This window comes from Podarcis pityusensis (assembly GCF_964106645.2).
Source record: "Podarcis pityusensis genome assembly, chromosome: 14".
NCBI lineage: Eukaryota > Metazoa > Chordata > Lepidosauria > Squamata > Lacertidae > Podarcis > Podarcis pityusensis.
The window spans coordinates 46,621,987-46,647,990 of record NC_138039.1 but is presented as its reverse complement, the minus strand read 5'-3'; the positions used below and the strand labels follow the sequence as shown (position 1 = coordinate 46,647,990).

The following is a 26,004-nucleotide window of genomic DNA, read 5'->3' as shown; positions in this document are numbered from 1 at the left end:
CATGTGCGTCCTTTTCCAAGCTTTTTGTAAAACTATGGAAACTAAACCTGAGAGCATCAATCTTCCCTACAAAAACATGGGAGGCATGCTAGTTTATTTTTAAAGGTCTAACTGGCGGCTGATGCCTGTTTACTCAGAAGTTAGTCCCACTGAATTTTGTGGTTCTTACTGCTGGGGAGTGTTCATAGGATTGCTGCAATTCCTCTACCCATTTCACCTGAGAGCAAGCTCTTTTGAATTCAAGGGAACCTGCTTCTGAGAAGAGACGCTTAGGATGACACTATAAGTCACGGGGAGATTCAAGTTAGTTCGTAGAAGCCAAAGCACAAAAAGCCATGAAAATAATGACATTCTCTTTCTGCTTGACTGAAGAGCAGCGAATACTTCTTGGCTGAACAGTCTGTCCAAAATTGCTGGGAAATCTTGTGAGTGTCTCGCCAGCCAACTCTTCCTGCCTGTCCAGCTTTTCTTACATCACAAAACAGAGAAGCAGGCAGCAGCTCTTGCACTGGGCATGCCAGAAAATAGCCTCTTGCTTCCATTGGACGTGACTGTGGGCAATGTGACCTGAAAATACACTGGGATTTTTCAATGAATCTTTAGAGAAGGGCCGACATCTTCCCCTGTTGCTCTTACATTTGACGCAGATATTTCTGCCCTTGCTAGCCAAGATCTGCATTGCAATTTGACACACACAATCAGACCAGTACACTTCCTATAAATACTTTATTGCATCTTTGTTGTCCAAGCAACAAAGCCGTTATGGCTTGGGACAGGCTGTGGCATTATAGTGAGCGCAGCACTGTTGCAGATACATCGCCGAAGTCCCAACATCCACGCTTTCCCAAATGCCAGAGAAAGAAAGGGAACCATTTGTTGCAGTTGAAGTGCTATGAAAGAAAGAAAAATATATGAGAAGAGCATTTATTTTGATAAAAGGGACCTGGCGAGAGCATGGCTGCTTTGCAACCTTGGCCCATCGATTCATATCCAATCAAAGAGGCACATCTAATGGTTTTCCTGCACACATGCATTAGCTTAAGTGCTTTAATAAGAAACACCATTGCTCAGGAATAATAATAATAATAATAACAACAGCTATTATTATTATTATTATTATTATTATTATTATTATTATTTACCCACTCTTCATCCTGTGTTCTCAGGGCAGGTGGCAACAATTAAAGCACAAAATAAAGTCCAGTAGAAATTAAAATTGCAGAAATAAAGTGGGTCCTAAACATACGCATCTCAAGTATCAAAAGTCCAGGTGAAGATGTGCATCTTCTGAAACTGGAAAGTCCACCATGTTGCTCTGATTAAGAACTACTGGAATAAAGATGACGAAGTAAAAATGGTGTTGGAGGAAGTAACCTACATTGTCGTCATTGCTGTTGTGCAGCTTCTGACTTCACTGCAAATTCTGGTAGCTATGCCGCTTAATCCTGTTCATGTCTCCTTGGAAATAAATGCCACTTAGTTTAATGGGGCTTACTTTTAGGCAAGTGTGGGTAGGACTGCAGCCGACATGTCATTTTTTTTAGAATCCAAAAACTTTCAACTTTCATTTTCTCAACCTCATGGTTAAGAAAATCTTGAATGCATCTGAAGGTACAGGCAGATGCAAACATTTTAATTGGTTGTGACATTGACTCAGGAGGTGACCCAGGTGGCACTTCTGGTGGCTACAGGCTGTAAAGTCTGCTCCTTTGCTCATTCAATGGCCATTTGGAGAAAGCCCCATTGTTGAGTGATAGAGCACATGCTTTGTATGAAAAATATCCCACGTTCAGTTTCTGGCATCTGCAGGTAGGGCTGAGAAAGACTTGGATTAGAGGTAGGGAACTTGTGTTCCTCATGTTGCTTGACTATTACAGGTTTGCTGAATCTTCCAAACCAGCCAGCAATAAATGTTTTTCAAAGGAAAATGGGTGCCATCTGCTGGTCATGCTCATCTTCACAAGAAAGACCTCCAGGGACACTGAAATGGCCACAGTTACGCCACAAGCAGCATATAGGGTCAAAACGGAATATAATGCACAGATCGCTGAGGAGCTTAGTTAATCGTTGCAAATGTATGCACAGGTGGCCATGAAGAAAGGCATCACCAGCATGCATTCATGGGCCCTCCCACATTTAAAATTGTATTTTTAAAAAGTGTGGTGCCTTGACCTTTGGCTGGGCAGATGCAGGCAAGCAGACTTGCTCCCCTGCCTCCATGACACTTGCAGTTCCCAGTGGTGGCAATGCAGTTGAATTAGTCTGATCTAAGCCGGAGGGCCTATAGCACAGTGGCAATGCGCTGCATGCAGAAGACCTCAGGTTCAGTCCCTGGCATCTTCAGCTAAAAGGTCCAGGGAGCAGGATATGTGAGATGACCTTGCTCTGCCTGAGACTCCTAAGAGCTGCTGTCAGTGTAGCCAGTACTGGTTCAAATGGACATTGTAGTCAACTTGACCATGTGAGACACCATCCTCTGACCAGAGGACACTATATTCCCCCACCCCCAGTGGGTCTAAACCACTGAGCCTAGGGCTTGCCAATCCGAAGGTCGGTGGTTCAAATCCCCACGACGGGGTGAGCTCCTGTTGTTCGGTCCCTGCTCCTGCCAACCTAGCAGTTTGAAAGCACGTCAAAGTGCAAATAGATAAATAGGTACCGCTCCAGCGGGAAAGTAAACGGCGTTTCCGTGCGCTGCTCTGGTTCGCCAGAAGCAGCTTAGTCATGCTGGCCACATGACCTGGAAGCTGTCTGCAGACAAACGCCGGCTCCCTTGGCCAGTAAAGTGAGATGAGCGCTGTAACCCCAGAGTCGTCCGCGACTGGACTTAACGGTCAGGGGTCCCTTTACCTTTGCTTTACTCCCAGCTTATCAAAAGGATGGAGGATCCTAGTTCTCCCACCATCACATCTTCAAATGATGGTGGGAATCTGGCTTAATTTTTGAAAAAGGTACAGGACACCTAATCCACACAATCCACAAGTGCCGGAGGCAGGCTTGGCCCAGGTGGTCCACAGGCTCATTGAGATTGTGCAATTTGTAAAGAAAGGGATTCAGCGAAATTGGGACCTGCATGCTGCTTCCTCTCTTTTGGGCACTTCCTCTGATTCATGCCAAGTGGTTAGGAGTGCCTGGAGTCTGAGAGAGAGAGACTCCTTGGTTGCTCTAGTGTGCAGAGATGCTTGCTTCCTCTGATTGTTATCTGGCCATTTCCTTTCTGCATTACCCTCCTCTTGTTAGTTGCAGAATGTCTCCTGTCATTGGCAACACCATTTGGATCTGTGCCAGGAAGATTAAGAAGGAGTCAGAGTCTCATAACATTGCCTTGTCTAGAAAATTGCTTTAGCTGTTTACATAGCAGTTTGTGTTGCCATGACATTGTGAGTATACTGGAGAACTCCCATTTCTTTGCAAAGGAATTGAAGTTCTCAGATGCAAACTGAGTCCCATTATCTGAACACACTGTGTTGGGGACACCAAATCTTGCAAAATGAGCCTTCAGTTTACTGATGACTGCCTTATTTCTAGCATCTGAATTGCCTTCAATCTCCCTGAAATTGGGAGTAGTAATCCAGTGTGACCAGATAACTCCTGCTCCCTGAAGGTGAGCAACATAACTCCAACATTTCCCCATGATTTTTATGGGTAGCACATGCAGTGGAAGAATCTATGTTGTTGATTTATGCATGATCAACAGGAGTCACATCCTGCTATCAAGAATTAATTCCTGGTGTGTGTTCATTCCTGGCCAGTAAACACACTCTGCCCAAGTGTTTTTTCCCAACTTTCTCATGCGAGAAGGCTGGAACAACTGTTTTCTGCTTTGAAATGAAAGATTCCTTCTTCCACAGTGAGCTCATCTTTGATTAGGAAATATTGTTCTGCTCCTGATGGTAGCTGATTCTTGTCTCCAGTCCATCCTGTTACTATTGCTTCCTTAACAGTGCACCTAGATGTATTCTTCAGTAGCCTGCTCAATTTCATGGATATTGGTTGCTGATATTGGGAGATAGTGCAGTGTATTGATCTCTTCAGTGTCTTTGCCCCTTTCTGTAGATTTTTTGCCATTGGCTGTATATGCTTTGCTAAGGATGTCTGCTAACTACCTGTCATCAGTGTGGGCATCATAGTATTGCACAGTAATTTCTTTGAGCACTCAGGAGGTGGCTTTGTTATTGTCTAAAGTGATAGTATTGACTGCATGACCATAGGTTGTTGCTGGAATTGCTAAACTCCAAAAATTCATTGCAAGGAATTCTGTGTCTGGTTATAACTCTGTCCAGTCCCCTGTAGGGTGTGCTCACAAAGGCCATTAGGTGGCCCAGTGAAAGGTCTGAACTGAGGCCTTTCTCAGACGCATTACATTGGAGTGTCTGTTTGTTGTTCTGTCTGACAGTCCTGCAAGGCTGGGGCATTAGCAATCGTTTCTTTCTCTGAAATGAATGTGTGGTATTGTGGACCTCTTCATTCCTACTGAACTTCCTTCTGGTAAGTTGTCACATTGGCTTCACAATTGTGGCCAAATGAAGACAGAACTTGGGCGACAAAACATTCCAATAATGTATTGCACTTCTGGAGCTGGCATGGCTCAGGTTGCCTCAAGTGTGTGAAGGTCTTTTGAGCCTCCATACCTGTCCATCATATGTTAACTTTATCTTTCTCACCTGCATTTTTTCCTGCCTTCTGTTTAATGTCTTTGTCTTTGCATCGTTGTGGAAATGCTTTTGATTTCCTGCCATGATCCTGCACAGCCTTCATCTACTATGTGGATATTCTCTTCTTTTATTTTCACTCCACCCTTCTAGGTCTGCTCTGAAAGACCTCTGTAATGCTGGACAGATCCCCACTGGCATATGAAGCCACCCAAAGTGACTAAATGGAGTTGCAGAGATTGCAAGCGTGCTGGAATCCTTATTTAGTAACGTGTGCCAAAATCTGTTCTTTGTATCGCAGAGAAGAACATAGAAGATTCTAGCTTTTGAAAGTCAGAGGAACCAGGGACAGGGAACCAGGAGCTAGCAGTTGAGCTATGAGGCTGAAACCAAGACGCAATCTGGGAAGGCAGAGTTGAATCAAGCAGAAATCACAACCAAAGGGCTATCTAGATGTCGGAGCTGAGGCCAAAGCCAGCAGGAAAGAGCAATCCAGGAGGCCAAAGGGCAAAGCCAGAAGGCAGGTCTGAAGAGCAAAGCCAGAACTGAAACGCAAGCCAAAAGTCAGGACCAAAGGTGAAAAACATATCAGAGCTTGATAGGCCTTGTTGCTCAGGCCAAGGTCTAGCCAAAGCAGAAAGCTCTTTATAGCCCTTCCTGACCAGGAGGGTCCAGTGGCCAGTATGTGTGGGCAGAGTCAGTCCAGGGCCTACAAATGCTTAATTGCTAGGCAAATGCTCCTACCTGCAGTTCTGCGGCTTGGCACATGGGCCAGCTCTACACAGACGGGAAGGTTTCCAGTTCAAGCCACAGCAGTTCTTGATAGGAAATTCTGGCAGTGTTTTATCTACCGTAGGTACTGGATCGTGGCATTTCTCCAGTGTTCGAGTTTAGGCCTTTGTTGGCCACTGCAGCTTGCCTGATCACTTCTTTCCCACTAAGGTGGTGTATACACAGGAAGCAGTGGCTTCTGGTGATGCTGAGGTATCACTGCTGTGGAGCATTTCAAGTTGCTCTCTTGCTGGATTATATGATGCAGCAGGAGGAGTCTTTTTCATGGCATGTAAACTCCTGCTGCTGAGTCTACCTCAGGTTGCACCATCCAGGCATGCTTCACTAATGACAATATCCTAGTATAAAAAAAATCCTTCCAGTAGCACCTTTAAGACCAACTAAGTTAGTTCTTGGTATGAGCTTTCGTGTGCAAGCACACTTCTTAACTTAGTTGGTCTTAAAGGTGCTACTGGAAGGATTTTTTTTATTTTGACTATGGCAGACCAACACGGCTACCTATCTGTAACTAAATATCCTAGTATGTTTGTAAAATCTCCATTGCACATGGAAGAAGCACTCTTTTTTTTCTGAACGGAGGAAAGAAAATTCTGATGCTAGGCCTTGGATCATGCCCGTGGCCTCCATTGCAGAACTCTACACAACAGGTCTTTCTGGTTTTCCACAACTGTTGCATTTCCCCATTGGCTGCATTGTGTTGTCATTGTACATGATCTTTGTTCGTCTACTCTGTTTGATACGTTTGGGATTCAGTTTGAATTGCAGGAAGCCCCGCTGGTTGCATTGCAGCTGCTGTGATGCTTCTTTGCCTGTGACCCAACAGTTTGAACCTCAATCTATTTTTGTGGATTGAGGACAGCCGTAATGTCCCCAGTACTGTCTAATGTCTGATGTCTGTGTCTCTTCCTCCAGGTCAACTTTTGACCTGTCTCTAACGGGCTTCCTTTGGCTTTCACACATAGCATTGAAGGGACTGAGCCTGTCGCATTCCCGGAAACACTGCTCTGGTACCAGGCACTACACTTTCACGCTGTCTCCCATACATCTAATAGTGGGTGCTTTTCTTCGGCATGTTGCCTCGCTGCATGTTCTTAAGGGCTTTCAGTCTCTTGTGTGCAGGCACCAGTCCACCATCAAATCGCCTTCCCTGAGCAGTCATTCTCACAGGGAGTTGTCCACGGACAGGAAGGTGCCATAGACTCTCTTTTCCCTAATAGAAGAATTGGTTCAATCTTCAAAATAGCAAGCAGTACACAAGGCAGGCAATGGCATAAGAGTCAATGCTTTCCCTCTTCAAAAAATATCTCCACTTCGTTGGGGGGTCAATGGGTGGCAAGAAGCCGTAGGGCTCCCAGAAATGGTGTTGGTGCAGACTCATTTTCCACTTTAGAGCACTGCAAACCCCTCTGCCCAACTTCTCTAAGAGATAAGGATAAAAGCTTCACTTTCCTGCTGAGAGTCACTCTGTTACATGACCAGCTCTGTGTAGAGTTTGAACATAATTCCACCAGCTTCGTTGCTGAGCTGAGATTCTGTCTGTAAAATCCAGAAGATAAGGCACTCTAGGGCTGTTGCATTCCAGAACTCAGCTGCTGCCACCACGTTTTAAGCTTTAAGGTGTAACGATGGTTGGCAACTTGAACGGTGTTCAAAAGGGATTAGATGGGTTCATGGAGGATAAGGCTTTTGGGGGCAACTAGTCACGATGAATGTATACTACCTCCCATATCAGAGGCAGGCTGCCTCTGGATACCAGTTGCTGGAAACATGAGGGGGGGGGGCTCTTTTCCTTGCATCCTGCCAGTGGGCTTCCTAGAGTAGTTTGCCACCTTGTTGAATGTTGGGCTAGATGGACCTTTGGTCTGACACAGCAGGTCTTTTAAGTTGTAAAGAGAGAGATTCGGCAGAAGCTAGGCCTGCCAAAAACCTTCATTGAACCAGAGAGCGATGCACCAAATATTTGACAGCTAAAAGCTCTTTGTCTAGAAACAGATTCCTTCCAGGAAACCTGCTCTCTTAAGATCCTTTAAACACATCAAAGAAATGACTGGGAGACCAAGGCAAACAACGGTATGTCGTTGAATTGGCTTCTAGAGGGTTACCTCTCTGCCTTTTCCAGGGACATCTCCTGTGCTTTTGGATTTCACACTCCCAACTCCCAACCAAAAGAATAGGCAGCTACCATAATTGGCTTGCCCCAAAAGTAGAAGCAAAAAAGACGTGAGCACATCTAACTCATTTAAATATACATGCATTTTAAAAGCTCTGCTGACTATTTTTTTTTAAAAAGAATTATTGTCCCAATGGTAGCACATTCCGAGAGGATGGTTTAAGACTGGCCAGGTGGCAAATGAGATGACAGCGCAGAATGAGAGCATCGCCACATATTTGCCTCCAGCACAGAAATGCACAGAGCCGGGCAGTGCCAAGTTACCTGTTTCAGGGAGGCTCTTAGGCAAGATACCTTCAATGGGCTCCCTCTCTGTGGTGCTGCTCCCCTGCGACCACCATTGTCACCAGAGGCAGCTGCTCTCTTCTGTGCCATTGCTACTGCCTGCTTGCTTGTTAGGCCGAGAACTAGTGAGCAAGCTGGCAGCAGTTCCTGCTCCTGCTCCCTGTTTGCATCATTACTCCCCTTGGATCCGAGTCAGAAGTGGGTAAACAGGGGGCCTGCAGTGCTGAAGAGAAATAGCAGCTCCAGGGAGCTCTGATTGGCGGAACCCCTAATAATAATAAATTATTATTATTATTATTATTATTATTATTATTATTATTATTATTGACTGTGGGCCCTTGGCAGGTGCCTGGCTATGCCTTCTGTTGGTGCTGGCACAACCAGGCGATGTTGCACACACTTGCATGGGCATCTGATCGTCTCCTGGCTTCCCTATAACTTACTGCTCCCACTTCCCCTGCTGGCTGGAGGTGGCCATGTAGCTTTTGCAAACATCAGAACTGCAAGGGGAATGGGTAAGAGGAGTACACTCACCAGGTGAACAAGTCTTGGCAGCAAATATAGACTGGGTAGCTGGTAGAGTTTAGGTTAGTTTTGCTGAAGAAGTCTAGGCAGTCAGTCACCCCTCCTCTGGGCACATAAAGGATACCTGTTGTGGGTTGCAGAGTCCATGAGAAGGCTGGGAAGTTGGTGAGAGAGATATACAATTGGTGGCACTTGCCCAGGAGATCTGCATGTCTTTGGGCTGGTACTCAGTGTTTGGGAGTGACTTTGTCCACCAGCCTTTTGTATGGCATTGTTGTCTGCATAGTATATTGATGGGACAAGCAAGGTTCTTTGGGGTTGGCTGAGTGCATCCCTTTTTTCCATGTATGGCTATCATAAATCCTAGCCCTCGGATATAGCTTGACCTCTCCCTTCTCTCCAGAATGGATGTAGCTTAGTGGCAGAGCATCTATTTGCTTTGTGTGCGGAAATCAATCTCAGGTTTAAACCCCAGCATCTCCTGGTGGGTCTGGAAATGTCCCCTGCTTGAAACCCTGGAGAGCCACTGCCAGTCAGAGTAGACAGTATTGAGCTAGATGGACCAATGGTCTGACTCAGATTAAGGCAGCTTCCTACATGTTCCCATTTCCAACAGTTAGTTTCTCCTTTCCCCCTCTTTTTGTTCTCCCAGGATCCTTATGGCTCCTGATTTTGAATGTGACAAGGGCAAACTGACCCTTTCCTCTAATCCTGGCATGGGGATCTGTGGCCTCCCAGATGCAGGAACAATTCCCATCATCCCTAACCATTGGTTGAGCTAGCTGGGAGTTCAGTAACACCCAGAGAGCCATAGGCTCCCTTTCCTTGAACCCTTGGGCCCCTTTCTGCCACCAAACACCCATATGTTACCTGCGAGGCATGCATTGATCAGGGACACACAGGCTCCAGTGAACAAAGCCCGGGGAACGATGCTGGAAAATTCACCCTTGCGTTGAGGTGCCATGGACGCTTAACACACAAAAAAAATAGCTGGATGAGCAGGATGAACTGGATCAAGTGACTATATATGGGGTTTCCTCCTGATTTGTTCACACTAGGTCGAAACCCCCCCAAGTGTCTCCAGTGTGTTAGCCGGGGCAGGCAGTTCCAGGAAGCCACAGCAGTTGGAGACATAGCTATGGGCTGGACAGTTTCTCCTCCTGATCTCAGAGCTTACATGTTACTCACCGGATGGCCAACTTACCCAAGGCTCCCAGCATGATCCCAATGGAGCTCAGATTGGCAAATCCACAAAGAGCAAAGGTTGTTATGATTTCAGCTCTCTCCTGGGGAACAAGAGAGACAATGTGATCAGTTCTGCTGTAACAGCACAAGTGGCCCCATGCCAATCACTCCTGCCATACTGAATCCTGGCCTCTCTCTTTGCCCTGTTGCAGGGGTGCTCTGTGGGAAGCAGCATCAGCATCCCAATGCAATCAAGAGCATACAGTAACTCAGTGCTAGCTAGTTGAGGGGTTGCTCCTTGTTTCTGAGTTCTGGATCAACAGATCAGGGGTGCCGTCTAGACCTTGTTGGACTCCCAACTCATCAGCCCCAGCCAGTGTGGCCAGTGGTGAGGGATGATGGGAGCTGTAGTCCAACATCTGTAGGGCACCACATTGACCGCCTCTACACCAAGATGCACGGCAAGCTGGAGTGTAGAAGCCCAGATCTTTGCAAGAAATAGTATTTTTCCATCTTGCTTTGCTCACCAGGAGTTTGGGAGCTGCAAGGCTCACCCTAGTCTGGCTAGTAGTGTACACAAGAGAACATGCTTCTTTCAAGTCTAGCAAACTCTGTCCCTTCATTGCCTCACTTGGACAGCTTACCTACCTCCTAAACATGGATTACCCAGGATGCATTGTCAGAATCCTTCATGTATTTTCTTTTTTGGGAGGGAGGGGCCAGCCCTGTGATTCCTCGGGAAATATGAAGGCACATTTTTCTGATGGAAATCCAAGGGCTGGGTGAGCATTAGGTTCACTCTGAGGCTCCTACTTCGCTGTTTGCACCAAAACCCATGCCTTTGTATTGCATGTGAGTCCAAAACAGCATCCCGCAACGGGAGGACTGTGGACAAGGAATCAAAACATATATGGCAAATGAGGAATATTGGTTTCCTTCAAACGGGTTGAAAGTTATTTCGTGTGCAAATTTAAGGCAGCCGTCTAAGTGCTATAATGGAAAGTGCATTTTAATTGTTGACTGTTTGTGAACAGCCCTCCTAGTTTCTCTCAAACCTAACCCAACCTATGTAACTTCATTACTTTCCTGAATAAATGTTGTGTTTGTTTTACTATATAAATATTGGACTCAAGATCAAATATGGGGGAATAGGGGTGCTGAATGGAGAAGACTTCAGCTATTCCAAGTCTGTTGCCTGGGTGGAGTAAATGGAGCCAAGAACCCAAACAGCCTGATGATGGAGCACCTGAGGAATGGCCGCTGGGACCAGAGCTGGGCTGCAGTCAGTGCCCAGATGAGCGATAGAATTGAGAAGCAGCATGGCTCCTTGTGATTCTGGAGGAGGACACTAGCTCAGGAGCAGAGCAAATGCTTTTGCATCAGGGTGGGGAGCCTCCAGCCTGCCAGGAATTCATATTTGGCCCATGAGGCTGTTTTCCCCAAACTATACCTACATGCCTGGTGCTTGGTGTCATATATGATCAAGGGTGGAGCAGGTAGAGATGCAACTACCAGGTCACAACTGACAGCCTTTAAGTGCACTCTCTGTTGTGCACTGGCAAGGGAAAGTGGGCTTTGGCAAATGGTATTCATTTGCAGATAGGTGGTAGAGTCAAAGCCTGCTGGATCTAGTGTTCCCTTGGGGAACACCCTCATACACCCAATGCTGGGGCGGCATGGGGTGCTTTGAAGTCTCAACTTCAGGACTTCAAAGTGCCAAATTACCTGAGGTCTTCGACTAGAGGCAATTGATGTGTGGGCAACCCCACACACCTGTCAGATTTGGCCCATGAAGCCTAAAATGTCTCCCACCCCTGTTTTCCATGGCAGAAATGCCAGGTTCAGTTCCTGGCATTTTCAGTTTAAAAGGAGTAGGTAGCAGGGGGTGGGAAACCCTGAATTGCTGCTGCCAGTCACAACAGGCAACACTGGGCTGGATGACTTGATATAGGGAAACTTCCTGGGTACCCAAGAGAAAACGAGCAAGGGACAAAAGAAAAATGACTTGTTGGATTTGGGTAATCAGGAGTTCCACTGCCAACACAGAAGGCAGCAATGAGCTTCGGGATGTGCAGGGTTTTCATGCTGGTTTCCTGTGCCAGGGCTTCATCGCTTTCCTGCATATATTACTATAAAACCATGGGGCTGTTGCACACACAAGGTTGCTGATGTGCAACCGGAATAGGTGACTTTCTCATTTTAATTTCTCTCCATTTCTCATTTGCCTAGTCTTTAGTTCAGTTTGTTACTACACATTGCTACTGCAGTTAGTGATTTCTTGGCTACTGCAGGAAGCTCCTGCAGCCAATCAGAAGCTGCAGAAGCTCCGTTGGACATTCAGCTTCCAAAAATAGTTCGCAAACCGGAACAGTCACTTTTGGGTTTGTGACGTTTGGGAGCCAAACGTTCAAAAACTAAGCTGTTTGAAAATCAAGGTACTGTACATGCATTTTTGCACACATCACTTGACAGGAGAACTAGAGTACAAAATTCAGAGAAGTGCAAATTTCAAAGGATTTGCTGCGTTTCAGTATTGCTTTGGAAAATGAGAAGTGGGCAGGTTTGCCTTTAAAAGTGAACTGAATCCAATTTCTCATTCAGTCCAATATACAACCACTTTCTGCTGTGCTGTGTCCCTAGCCTCAAACCCAACTGCACAATGGTCAGGTATTGTTGCAGTGTTTGGGTCTGGAGGACAGTTGTACACAACAGATGTTGGTGCATGAGTCAATTGAACTGACATTTCCCCTCCACCACATGACTGGCACACTTGCCGAAATCCACTGCTTGTGTGTCCCGTCCCACTCGGGTAGTCCTTTCAATCGTTTCTCTTTGTAGCCTGAGAGCTGTTGATAAGCCACAAACTCATTTAAGAATATCTTGATTCCTAGAAGCTCAGCTACCACCGGGGCATCCTCCCAACTTGCTCCCAACAAGAATGCTACAGGCACCAGGACATAGGAACAGATCAACTGGAAGCCAGAGGGAAAAGAAAGGTTTAGAAATGAAATCAATGGTCAGTTAACCACATGACATCTGCCATCCCAGGCCACCTTCCCCACCCATCCTCACTGGCACCCATATCATCCATGGCACAAACTCACTTCCCATCTCTACTCCTGCCCAGCTACCCCCTCCCCCACATCTGTCGTGAATCCACAGTAAATCCTCCACACTAAGATTATAGGAGAGGGCAAGATTAGGGATGGGCAACCTGTGGCCCTCAACCTAATTTCATGTGGGCAGGGGGAGCCTGGAGAGTGAAATGGGGGAAAATGGGGACAGGAAATTGAAATGGGTAGAGTGATGGTGTAAGGGACTGGGCAGAGTTATGGTGGAGGCCGCCTCCCTATCCTAACCCTTCCATGGAGGAGGAAGAGAAAGACAGTATAGATTTACAATGGGTTTGAGGGAGGTCACAGCCCAGAGGCAGATGAGGGGAAAAGTTGGGAAATAATGGGAGAGCCAGAACAAGACCCAGTTGACACATCATTAGAAAGCATCCCAAACCCTCCATCTCCCAGAACCCGGCGAGCCTTAAAAGTAGGAGAGCAAAGAGCTCAAAGACAGAGGGCACGTAGCAGCACCCATAGAGGAGATGATGAGACAGACAAATGAGGAAGTGGGAGAGACGGGGTGGAGATTCACTCGGGACAACACCATTATCCAAAAGGCTGGGTTCTATAGCCTCTCTCTGTAAAGATTGAAATAAAGGACGGCAAGAAACTTTTCCTTGTCTTTATACTTTCCTGGGCAACCAGCCGGGAGCCGTTGACAGCATTCTGACAGATGGAAGCAGTAGGGGAAAGCCCTCTGCACCAGTCGGTTCAGATGTCTGACCTGTCCTCGCCCTGGCAACCCATTGAGTGAGAGGGCAAGAGAGCCAATAAGTGACAATACACATATCATTCCCTCTTAGCATCCGTTGACCACCCTGGTGTACTCACAGGGTGGCTGCCTTGTGGATGGTACCTGGAAGGAGAGTTCTGGCAGATTGACCATGCCTCCCAGCCAAGCGAGGGCAGCATTGATGAACTCCAGTACAGCCAAGAATGCTATCAGGTTGGCCGCGATGTTGGCTACCAGCCCCACAGAGACGGCTGCTCCATTGCTGGCAGCTTCCAGGACATTTTTCTCCTCCCTGCACCAACAATACACCAAGTGAGAAGAAAACAGGCCCAAAAATTGCCTCCTTTGGCAAAGCAGCAATGACATACAAAGCTCCACCACGTAGAGCTCAGCAGACAATTCTGCATCCTACTATCTGAGGGCTTGTCCACATTTGAGCATTATTTAGCTGTTAATCCACTTGACTTAGACCTGCGGATATTAATCCCATTTGACTTAGACCTGCACATATTTTGATTTGTATATGAGGAGCAACTCCAGTCGTTCTATTTATAGCAGTAAATGGTCTAAATTGTTGATTCCACTGGGGCAGTTAAGTACTCATGCCAAATAATTACTGGCAGGGTGTGCATGCGGTCTCTGGCTAACATGCTGCTCACTACGCCTGGGGTGGGTAGAACCTCCAGATGTTGAAGTATAGCTCTCATTGGCCATTGCTGGCTCAGAGTGATGGGAGATGGAATGCAACAACATCTGGAGAGCCAAAGATTCATCAACTGAGTCCTATACTGCAATAGTTCTCCCTACTTCACGTTGGCTTCTTTTCCAAGCTTTCTCTGTTTCTCTTTGCTATGGAGAAGTTGTGCAAAGATGCTCCTGTGTCTCTCAGATGTTGACTCCCCTAGTTCTGCACCCCTCTTCCCACTTAATCCTGCACCCTTCCAGGATCCTTTGGGCAGCCTCATGATCCTCGTGTGCTCTGACTACACTCACCCACAGGCAATTTTCACGCCCTCCTGGCTCCGGAACTTAGATTCTTCCACTTCCGGGTAGACGAGCTTAGCCATAGCCAAAGCACAAGGTGCTGCCATTACTGAAGCAGCAATCAAGGATGAGGCATCAATCTGTAGCAGGATGTAAATGCAGGATTGTGATCTTGGATGCATATCTCAGTAGCACCACAATACGGTAGAATGATGGGATGGCAGGCATATTTGGTGTCCCCAAAGAACTAAAAAATGTTACATATTAAATCCAGCAAGCCACTTTGCTCTTTGACATGTGATGGACAATGAGAGACAGGGCCTGTTTGGTGGTGGAAGTTTCTGTTGTGAACCTCAGCGTGAAACCATATTTATACGGATTCCAGACCAATAAGCTAAATGCAAGAGCCCTTGGAGCTGTCCAGCCATTACTCTCTCAAGTACTGTGCCCTCCAGAAAGGGCACTTATGGTAAAATGGAAACTTGCCTTCTACAACCAGGACCTTGGGTAGCTCTCTGCATTGCTGACTCACCCCAAATGAAATGTAAGCTCCCATCACACTGCCGGCAATGGTGGCAAAGCCGCCAGTCATCACAGCATGAACCTCTGACCGCGTCATGTCCAGCAGGTAGGGACGGATGAGCAGTGGCGCTTCTGTCTGGGGAGCAGAAGGGGGAAAAAGGGGAGAGGCACATGTTGCAGAGTTTTTGCCCCCTAGTTTGCAGCCCTAGAGACAGCACTCCCAGAAGTAGTGAATTTAGAGATATTTTTGCTTCCAGAGCAAATGGAACCAAACAGAACAAATCACAGTCTTGAAGTAAAACGCTCCTGATCTGATTGTGCTCAAATTTGGGCATTTTGAGATGATGGTATATAGTGCCTTTCATCAGTTGATCTCAGGGAAATTCACAACATAAAAATACAAGATGAAAACACAAAATGCATAAGAACAACAGACACACTAACCAATGACCCCCGCCCACTACCCCCTCCCACAAACACATTTAAAAGGGTGTAGGACATTAATCAGCCTGGTTGGAGAGGAATTTTTTTCCCCTGGTCCCTAAAGGTGTATAATGGAGGTTTGCCTGGGGCAGGGGTAAAAACAAGAGAAACCCTTCTTACCATTCCCACAAACACGTTCCCCACCACACTCAGAGATTCTGTGGCTGCTGTGCCCATGGTGATCTGCAGGAGCCAGGACAACTGCAGGAAGGAGTAGGAGATGGTCAGAGGGCATTACTGCCCTGTCACACAGCCTGCAAGACTTAGTATTATTAATAATAATAATTGTCATTTATTAAATTTGTATGCTGCCCTACACCCGCAGGTCTCAGGGCCGTTCACAGGATAAAATCACGGTAGAAAAATACAGAATACATAATCAAAACAAGAACAACCCCATAACCCACCACGTCCCCAACACATTTTAAAAGGGCATTGGATGTCGATCAGTCTAGTTAAAGCAGAACATTTTTGCCTGGCTCCTAAAGGTGTCTAATGAAGGCTCCAGCTGAACCTCTCTGGGGAGAGCATTCCCCAAAAGGGGAGCCACTGCAGAGAAGGCCCTGTTCTCGTGTTGCCGTCCTCCGGACCTCTCATGGAGGAGGCACATGAAGAAGGGCCTCAGAAGTTGATCTCAGGGTCTGGGTAGGTTCATATGGAAAGAGGCGGTCTTTGAGGTATTGCTTTGAGTCCTGAGCCGTTTAAGGCTTTATAGATTAAAACCAGCACTTTGAATGGGGCCCAGAAACTAATTGGTAGCCAGTGCAGTCAGACCAGGATCGGTGTAACATGCTCAAAGTCTTGCCCCAGTGAGAAACCCGGCTGCTGAATTCTGCACTAACTGAAGTTTCCGAACCGTCTTCAGAGGACACCCTACATATAATGCATTGCAGTAATCGAACCTTGAGGTTACCAGAGCATAGACAACGGTAGTTAGGCTATCCCTGTCCAGATAAGGGGTAGCTGGGTCACCAGCCAAAGCTGATGGAAGGCACTCTGTGCCACTGAGGCCACCTGAGCCCCAAGACTTGACAACGAAGATCTTCAGTAGCTATGAATTTTCCTCTTGCTCTTGTTTAGCTCACCTTGCAAGCACAGCCATTCCCCATACCCATTCCTTAGCTATGAAGCTTAGCAATGAGCGAATGCAGAACTTATTGGGTTCAGCCTTTGGTGTCTCCAGATAGGGCCAAAAGACCCCTCTCTTGAAATGTCGGAGAGCTGCTGCCAGTAGACAAGATGGAGCTATGTAGACCAAGGAGTTGACTCAGTATAAGAAGGCTTCATGTATTCCTTCCTTTTCTGCAGATAGCATAGTTGGTCCCTGCTTCTCGTCCCCTCCATCACACGTCCTAGTACTGACTTTCCATCAACAAACCCTCCCCACTGCATTTTGTGACAGCACCCACTCTTCCTGCCCCCTTCTCTCTACCACAGCCATGTTGGTTGCCTCATCTTTCCTGCAAGAGCAACTGCTTCTCCATCCTTGTGGCATGACCTCCTTCCCCACTAGCAGGCAGCAGTGCCTTACTTAGGTTTCCCACATCGTCCAAAATCTTCACATACGCTTATCTTGGGAGTTTTTCTCCGTAGCCCAGAGATCTTTCATGATCTTTTAGAATAAGCTGCATGGTAGAGAGAAATGGTTGACCCTCCTCAGCTACACAGTGGGGGCTCAAAAGCATCTCTCCACTGCCCAGAGCCTTGTGCTCAGCATTACCTTCAGGATTATGAACTGCATGACTCCCAGGTAGTAGAGAATGGACATCACACAGCTGAAGAAGACAATGATGGGCAATGACTGGAGGCAGAAAGCAAACAGTGAACGTCAGGCTTTAGGGAGTTCTAGACAACCTACAACACAGCATATATAGGGGTTGATTATAAAGTTGAGCACAGAAGGTCTGAGCAGCTTGTAAGGTGCAGAATGTTATAGAAATCCTGGACACAGTGAGCTAGTCCAATGGCCCACACTGGCAAAGCGAAGTAGACTTAACATAGCTGGACATCTGTGGAGTTAACACAATGGCCAGAAACGCACCACTTGGCTGGTTTGGGAGCATTTGTGAGTGCAAATTCCAGGAAGACAGCAGCTGCTTTGTGGAGGTTATGGGCAAGGTGCCCTCCTAAGTGATGCTCTTGTGTCTGCCACCTCTAAGCTTATTGGGGGAAGAGGAGGCAGAAAGCAGCAGGGACAGGTGTTGGTGGGGAAAGCACAGCAGCTCTCATCTCCCAGGATTTCCTCATCCTGGCGCTGAAAAGAGAAGCACTCGGTGAAGCTGCTTTAGCTGCCCTCTTCACTTTCCCCAATGTCTCCAACATACGCAGTACACATCAGAACAGAACCCAGAAGCATTGGAGACAGGGAAGATGGCGGCAGCTAAAACTACCTGGCCTGGCATGAATTTTCCAAAGGACCTGGCTCTTAAAAGAAATAAAAATTAAGAATGCTGATGTCAACCACAGATGGGCTCCATGGACCCTGGCATTTTTTGTCCCACTATGCTACATAATGACACTAGGCCTGTTGCCCAGACTGTAGCCCACAGCTCAGACAGGTCTTATCCTAATCCAACCACACAATGAAATGCCAGCTTCTTGTGTCAAGGACTCAATAGCAAAGATGACTGGGAGAAGGATGAGGCCAGAGAGAGAGAGAGAGAGAGTCAAACATGCCGCTTAAGCTAACCTGAAAGGCAAACGCCTCTTGGATCAACTTGTCTCCAAAGACGAAGCTGGAACCAGCTGTGGTGTAGTTCAGGAATGTCTATAAGGGAACAGAGAGAACATTGGGGAGAATGAGTATGCACAGGACTTTACTCAGTTGCATTGGATAAGGTGGAGACCTGTGCTTATTTTGGAACATCTTTCCTGAAATGTACATATGATGTTACAGTGGACAGTTCAAGCATTGTTGTGAAGCCAGAGGTGCTACTCGTGCAAGTCTTATTCAGGGCTCATGACCCTGGTCACCACACAATAGATAGCTTTTCCCCACTGCTGATCAGAGACTCTCTTTTTTTTAACGAGCCCACCACTTCCCCCATAAAGAGCCCTTGCCACCACCATTAGGAAGCTGCCTTATATTAGATTATCTAGTTGAGGGTTGGCAACAGATATCCAGGGTTTCAGACTGGATCTTCCCCGGTCGTACCTGGAGATGTTGGGGGCCTTCTGCATACAACACTATGGCTAACTGGTATGCTGGGAGCAAGGAAAGATGGCAACAGTCAGAGAGCAAGACCTCTGGCTACTTTGGCCATCTATGGTGACAGTGGTGGGAGAAAGGGAAGAGGAAGTCCCTTCACAGGTGGTGGTATTAAGAGAAGGAGAGCCGTATTGACATTGCACTGCCACTACTGCTACCACCAAAGTTAGGTGGCTCCCTGCCATCTGAATCAGTTCTGTTCAACCCCATTGAGGGAAATCAAACTGCTATGCTAGCTCACTGTCTGTGGACCAGGGTGGTGTTGGAGCCAGTGGCGTAGCGTGGGGGGTGCAGGGGGGGCCGGCCGCACTGGGCGCAACATCTGGGGGGGGCGCGCTCGCACTCGCAGTGCTAAAATCAGTGCTAAAATCCACGGGTTGGGGGCGCAAATTACTTGCCTTGCCCCGGGTGCTGACAACCCACGCTACGCCACTGGTTGGAGCAGCTTGATGCACCCCTAATGGAATGCATTATTATATACTGTGAACACCCTGCATTGCCTCTTCCATTTGCCAGGGTCTTTATTTCACATTTTCAAGGCACCTGCCACTCCCACCTGTCTCAGGAAGGGCCGCTCTCATCCCCCTAAGTTAGGATGTTTGGACATGAAGCTGCCTTGCACCAGGGGTAGCCAATGCGGTGCCCTCTAGATGTTCTTGGGCTGCAAGTCCCATCGTTCATGACAATTGGCCTTGCTGGCTGAGTTGGATGGGAGTTTAGAGTCTAACAATATTCACGGGGCTCTACATTGGCTACCTCTACCTAATACTGAGTCTGAACATTGGTTGAACTTGAACCAACCCAGTCCTGTTTATTCCATCTAGCAGCTGCTCTCCAAGATCTTGGGTAGAGGATGCTACTGGATCTGCAATTGGGGCTGAATGTGGGAGCTGGTGAGTGCAAAGAATGCACTCAGATATAGTCACTTCCAACAACACTGCTCTGCACCTGAATCTGAGTACCCAGCCACTGGAAGGCCTGAAATCCAGGTTCTGTCCGGATGATGAACACTCCAAGGATAAACTGCAGGCCAAGCCCCCAGAACACAGCTCTCCACGACACCTGCAACACAGCACAAGAGGGAATCTTGTGAATACAGAAACCAAGGGACGTGTCAGTGAGAATCAATGTTAGCCCCAGGTTGGAGATGTGCTAACCTCAGGATTAACAAAGCACATTGATTTCTTGAATTCACTGGAGAAGGAGGCAACAATGATCCCCAGCATGAATAGGGTGGTTGCTATGCAAAGTCCAAAAAATCAGCTCAAGTTCTACATATTTCAATTGGATTCCATGAGAGAGGGTCTTAAGTGAGCAACTCAACTGAATGGGAGCCATTTGAACTTGTCAGCTGTTGCCCCCAAAGGGAAAAAGCAGAGCAGATGGAGTAACCCAGTGTGGCCTAGTGGTTAGAGCGTCAGGCTAACACTGGGGAGGTCTATGTCCAGGCTCTGACTCAGCCATAAAGCTTGCTGAATGACCTCTCAGGCAGTCCCAACTCACGTGAATTAAAATGGGGAAAGGCATGCCTCATAGACTGCCTGGAAAAGTAGGGCATAAATAAACTGTCCTTCATTGCGTGTCTTCAGAAACAGATGCTGGACTCCCATTTATTGGAATGCTCCAGTTCTGGACTTCTGGCATCAAGCAAGGCCTACAACCCACCCACCCCACCGTAACTGTTTTATCGTTACGAAGTTCTATCTTGCCCAACCACTCTGCAGGTTTTATTTAAAATCCGGCGCCTGAGCTCTAGCAGAACCTCAGCCCAATTCTATGACTGCTAATTCTCAAGTTAAGCCCCACTGAACTCCGAGAAGATTACTCCAAGGGATAGATACATAGGATTGCGGGTTTTATAGACTGGGAAGGTGGCAGGAAATTGTGGGTTGCAGATGTATCAAATCATCTGCGGGAAAGTGTGGGTTGCAGGTGTATCACATCATCTAAGGACCCCAGGCCAAAGAGAATGCAGCTACTTACGGCTCCGTGGTGTTTGGAGCAGACAAAGAGCACCAGCACCAGCGCAGCGAAGCCACCCAGGGACACCAACTGCTCTCGCCTCTGGGACATGTCAAGAACCAGCCACACTACCAGGCCGATCAAAATGATTGCACACAGCACCCTAGGAGGGAAGCAGATCACCATCACTGCAGAGATACACCCAGACAGGCTTTGCTAAATAAATGAGATTTGTTGGGGAGGCTGTTCTGATGGGATCCTGATGGTTGGGATGCAAGACCGTGTCCACGCATGATTATGGGATTCATCCCCCACCTCACCCCCTTCCACTGCCTAGCTAAGATAGTTTTATTCTAGCAAGCATGTGGCCTGCTGGATTGAAGGGTTATAGAACTGAACTGTTGTCTTTTGAGCTCTTTCTTCTGGCACATTGCTTGCCAACAGAACACCAAGTTCTTCAACCAATGAAGTTCTCTACCATTTCTATTCGGGTTTTTGTTTTTGCCATTTTATTGTATAACATTGCATTTAGGGACGGGAAACAGATTTGATTCAGTAAGCAATTGATGCTGAATCTTTCAAATTTGTGCTTTCCCAAACAATCTATGAACCAAAATGCAATCATCCTTTGAAATTTGCTCTTACTGGAATTTTGCGATGCAGTTCTCCAAACAAATGGTGTTCACAGAAATATATATTTTAGGGGGAGGCATGCATAAAAATGAAGGTATTTGTAAAAAATAACATACAAAAATGCATTATTTTGGACAAAATTGCTTGCAAAAATATGTACATTAGTCAGAATTGCCCATACAAATGTGTTCATTACAAGATATTTGCACTAAAATGCTGATTAATTTTCATGAGTGTTTAAAGGTAAAGGTAAAGGTACCCCTGACCATTAGGTCCAGTCATGACCGACTCTGGGGTTGCGGCGCTCATCTAGCTCTATGGGCCGAGGGAGCTGGCATTTGTCCGCAGACAGCTTCCAGGTCATGTGGCCAGCATGACTAAGCCGCTTCTGGTGAACCAGAGCAGCACACGGAAACGCCATTTACCTTCCCACTGGAGCGGTACCTATTTATCTACTTGCACTTTGACGTGCTTTCAAACTGCTAGGTTGGCAGGAGCAGGGACCAAGCAACGAGAGCTCACCCCGTTGCGGGGATTCGAACCGCCGACCTTCTGATCAGCAAGTCCTATGCTCTGTGGTTTAACCCACAGCACCACCCGCGTCCTTCGTTCATGAGTGTTTACCCCCCACCAAAAGAAAGAAATAAAGAAATGCTGCAAAATGTGGAAAACTGTATTTAAGACTGAAAAAACGAGCTGTAGTTTTAAGGAAAATGTTAATTTTCAGTGTGGAATAAATCACTGCAGAGCTGTCCATCTACAGTAAGATACATTTACAGAGTGCAACTCTATACAGGTTTACTTTGAGGTAAGTCCCATTTTGTTCAGTGGGGTTTGCTGCCAGATTAAGTGAGTCGAGAACTGCACCATCCTGAGCATACTTGCAAAAGGTTCCCTTGCAGTCTTCACAATGGATGGATACGAGGGCAGAGATCGCTCCTATTTTTTTAAATTTTAATTTATTTAATCATTAAATGATTAAATCGCTCCTATTCAGATCTGTGCAGCAAGCCCCGAACTCACCATTTCAGCCATGGCCAGATGCTCCGGCAGCATTTTCGGAAAGGGCTGAACATCTGGAAAATCTTGGAACCCCAGAATTTCTTGACCATGCTATAGATCATGAAACAAACCACCAGGGCAGTCAAAACGACCAACGCCAAGGCTCGGTCAAAGTCCAGCCAACAGGCTGCAATGAAGTAGGCCACATAGCCTAGAGAGAAGAGATGCAAAGGTCAGGAAATGCACCTGTGGGTCAAGTCCTTTGCCAACAGTGCAGGGCTGGGCTCCGCTTTCTCCCTGTAGTTATCAAGATATTATTCTCTCCAGGCCATGTTGAAATCTAGCAAGTCGCCCCACCTTATTCGGCCACATTCAATAGCAAACAGCTGTGGGCCATTCTGGATATTGGAGGTTGGTCCATTAGGACAAAGGGGGCACGGCTCCATCAATCTCAGCCTGCCCTTTGCCAACCCCTGCCTCCCTACTTAACAACCAGCTTCCTAGTCTCAATGTTGCACTTGTAGGACTCAGCAGAAGGTAAAAAGGTAAAGGTACCCCTGACCATTAGGTCCAGTCGCAGACAACTCTGGGGTTGTGGCGCTCATCTCGCTCTATAGGCCGAGGGAGCTGGCATACAGCTTCCGGGTCATGTGGCCAGCATGACTAAGCCGCTTCTGGTGAACCAGAGCAGCACACGGAAACACTGTTTACCTTCCCGCCGGAGCGGTACCTATTTATCTACTTGCACTTGATGTGTCTTCAAACTGCTAGGTGGGCAGGAGCTGGGACCTCTCCCCGTTGCAGGGATTCAAACTGCCAACCTTCCGATCATCAAGCCCTAGGCTCTGTGGTTTAGACCACAGCACCACCCGCATCCCTAGCAGATGGTTACAAATGCAGAATTAAGTCTTGTGGTAATTGCCTCTGGCACCACCTACTGTTAGGCTCCCTGTCTTCTGCCCTACCAGTCCCAATGGGCACCAGACACAACTGCTTCTAGAGGGCTCTGTAGGGGAGCTATATCCTACAAGTGCTCATCACTTCACTCTCAATCAAAGATCCCTCCCAATGTTCCATCTGAGCCAAAATTTATTTGGATTTTTTTAAAAGCTCCTCCTGAAACACCGGGAGAATTTTGGTCTTCCCCAGGGAACATTGTTTTCATATTGGTGAAGAAAGCAATGGGCTTACTTCCTACACCTTCCTGTTTTCCTTCGTATACCGGCTTGAACTTAACAATCACGTTGCATTCAGCATGACACGAGCTGAGGTTCCTGTACTGCAGGGGGTTGGACTAGACAATCCTTACAATTCCATGGGGGGAAAGCTGTTAGATCATCTCACTTCTCCCCCTCCCAAACACTATTCAGCAGAGTGCTCTCCCCCAATGTCACCATCCACAATTGGTGTGGAGACTTTTAGAGGGGTCATATATGATCGGCTCATGTGGCCTAGAGGTTTACCAAAAGGAAAGAAAACCCAAATTATTAGGTGTGTCGCCCCACTCCTTCCAGTGCCACAAAGGTGTCAAGGTGTGTGTATGAATAATAGGCCTCACCTGCACACAGGATGCCCAAGAAGATCTTCCGTAGTATCTTGGCATGAGCCTTGCAAAAGCACCTTGCTTTAGAGAAAGGCTCAGCTGCTGCATTCTTGATCCTGAAGAGAACCACACCAAGAGAATAAGCCTGGGTGCATGTCTGAAAGAGGGGGAATGGGGCTGCCATTTGTAGCTCCAGCAGTCCCAGGTGTCCTGCAAGAGGCTGGAGGAGCTTCTGCAGCTGTGTGGCTCCCTTCATTCTTGTTAAAAGGTGAGGGGGAGTGGCAGATGAGGGTGCTTACCTGATGCCCCTTCAAGTCATTGCTGTGGGGACCAGAGATGCAGCAGTATGACTTTGGATAACCACCTTCCCTCCAATTCTGAGGCTGCTGGGGGAGTCTAGAAGGGATACCTCCTCCTGTAAGTACCTGTCCAAACCTTAAAGTATCCTGCACTTGCTGGTTGTTTTCAAATCCTATGATTTATATGGTCTTTTGTTGTGATCAGTTCTAAAATTGGGGGTTAAGCTGGGCTGGATTTTTAAGCTTTATTGTGGCTTTATTTTTATTTACACAATGCAAATAAAAGTGTCTAACAACTGTTTATGTATGCAGAATGAGTCAATAAAGGATATATTTTCCATACCTCTGGAAAGAAGTATCATGCGCATCATTGCCCTCCTTGATCTCAGAAGGCCAAGGGTTCTCTGCCACCTGCGGATTTCTGTCTGCTTCCTGCCAAAGGACACAGGGAAATATTTCCTGTTCATAAATGCTTTTAAAGCAGCAGTTGATATTAATGCACCAGAGGTGGCCTTTGCTCTCTCTGGTCTAGGCATACAAAGGTACTGTACAGTTTTTCTACTGCTTAGAAGCCTATTTTATCATTAAGCGCTATATAAATTAATAAACAATGACAACAACAACATGGTTCTCTTTTGAGAAAATGCAAAGGGCAGAGCTAACAAGCAGTGGCGGTGTTACCGTGAGCTCTAACGCTGGATTCTCCAAACCTCTGTCGCCAGCTCCAAGTGAAATCCTGACTTCTCCCATCTCTCTGGCACTCTGCAGCTACCTGAAGTTGAACTGCTGGCAAAGACAGTGCATAATCAGTCTGGAAGCAAAGGAGCCCTCGGTACCCTCCTGTCTTAGGATCACACCAATCCTTCTGTCTGGTCTTGTACTCATTATAAATCAGAGTGCAGACATGAATGGGCTGCAAAAGGTCCAAGCTGGAAAAAGAATTGGCCCACTAATAAAATCATAAGCCGATATCTTGCGCTGCCCAGGAGTAGGAACATAACAACATAAAGAGTCCTGCTGGATCAGGCCAATCTAGTTCAGCATCCTGTTCTCACAGTGGCCAACCAGATACCTATGGGAAGCCCACAAAGCAGAACCTGAGGACAAGCCCACTCTCCTCTCCTGTGGATTCCAGCCACTGGTATTCAGAAGCATTGTTGCCTTTGCCTATGGAGGTAGATTATAGCCATTGTAGCTAGTCGCTCCTCCATGAATTTGCTTGATACTCTTTCAACGTGGTAAGTAAAAGGTGCAGTCTGTTGGGGCCCTTGAAAAAGTCAAAACATCACCCTCAAAGAAAAGAGATTACCCACCTTGACAATGCACACACAGGGCTGCATGTTCTTTTCTTCGCACAGAAATGCTTTGAAAGCAAATGATACGAATGCACCAGAGATGGCCATTGTTTTTCTCTCTCTGGTCTCCTGGACCAGGTATAGAAATGCCCCCTCCCCAACGCTCGATTGTTTGACTTCTCCCAAATTAAATGCTCTCTTCCCTCAAAATAAATGCTGCCCACCCTAGTGATCTCATCCTGAGTGGCTGGCAAATAACTCACAGCAATATCGAACTCTGTCCTGCTCCTCATGAGACGTAGGGAATTCCTTCTTGGTCAGATCCACTCATGCCTCAGGCTAGGCAATGGAAAGTTATCAATTAACAGAACAGTCCAAAGAACTGGAGGCAGATCTCCTATCACAGCAAAGTCCTGCTCCTCTTCACTCACGTAGAGATTGTTTATTTTCAGCCTCATTACTTCCTGCTGATAAGTATCGTTTTCTGGGAAACAGCAAGGCAGGTTCCTCCAGATGGACGAGAGCACCATCTGACCAAATGCTTCTCTGAACTAGGATCCCTTTATCTAGCACAGAGATGGGGAAGCAGTGGTCCTCCGATGTCAGTTTATTTGC

General features: G+C 46.9%; 1 protein-coding gene across 4 annotated transcripts; it reads right to left on the bottom strand.

The window, feature by feature from the left end:
* Nucleotides 1–98: 98 nt before the first annotated feature.
* Nucleotides 99–25,710, bottom strand: LOC308462585 (sodium/nucleoside cotransporter 1-like). 4 transcript variants are annotated; one of them, XM_080980372.1, is made up of 18 exons: nucleotides 25,653–25,710; nucleotides 24,776–24,877; nucleotides 24,438–24,526; nucleotides 23,811–23,911; nucleotides 22,274–22,463; nucleotides 20,639–20,780; nucleotides 19,604–19,717; nucleotides 18,137–18,214; nucleotides 17,168–17,248; nucleotides 15,568–15,648; nucleotides 14,975–15,100; nucleotides 14,452–14,582; nucleotides 13,582–13,750; nucleotides 12,384–12,581; nucleotides 9,629–9,710; nucleotides 9,295–9,393; nucleotides 8,434–8,548; nucleotides 99–890 (listed from the first exon to the last, which is right to left on the bottom strand). In XM_080980372.1, the coding sequence occupies exons 2-18, from the start codon at nucleotides 24,842–24,844 to the stop codon at nucleotides 761–763; spliced, it is 1,995 nt and encodes a 664-aa protein (XP_080836498.1). In that variant the 5' UTR covers nucleotides 24,845–24,877; nucleotides 25,653–25,710; the 3' UTR covers nucleotides 99–760. The 4 variants fall into 4 exon arrangements, with proteins under 4 accessions (XP_080836498.1, XP_080836497.1, XP_080836499.1 ...); XM_080980371.1 differs by having other exon boundaries at nucleotides 24,805–24,877; nucleotides 25,614–25,662; XM_080980373.1 differs by lacking the exon at nucleotides 99–890 and having other exon boundaries at nucleotides 7,430–8,548; nucleotides 24,805–24,877; nucleotides 25,614–25,662.
* Between the last annotated feature and the right edge of the window lie 294 nt (nucleotides 25,711–26,004).

What these genes read in the sequence shown, in the direction of transcription:
- LOC308462585 (XM_080980371.1), bottom strand. An exon ending in GGCTGGGTACTCAGATTCAG is followed by an intron (nt 18,215 to 19,603) that starts GTGCAGAGCAGT and finishes GTTCCCTTATAG; the next exon opens with ACATTCCTGAACTACACCAC. An exon ending in TGCAGTTCATAATCCTGAAG is followed by an intron (nt 15,649 to 17,167) that starts GTAATGCTGAGC and finishes TCCTTCCTGCAG; the next exon opens with TTGTCCTGGCTCCTGCAGAT.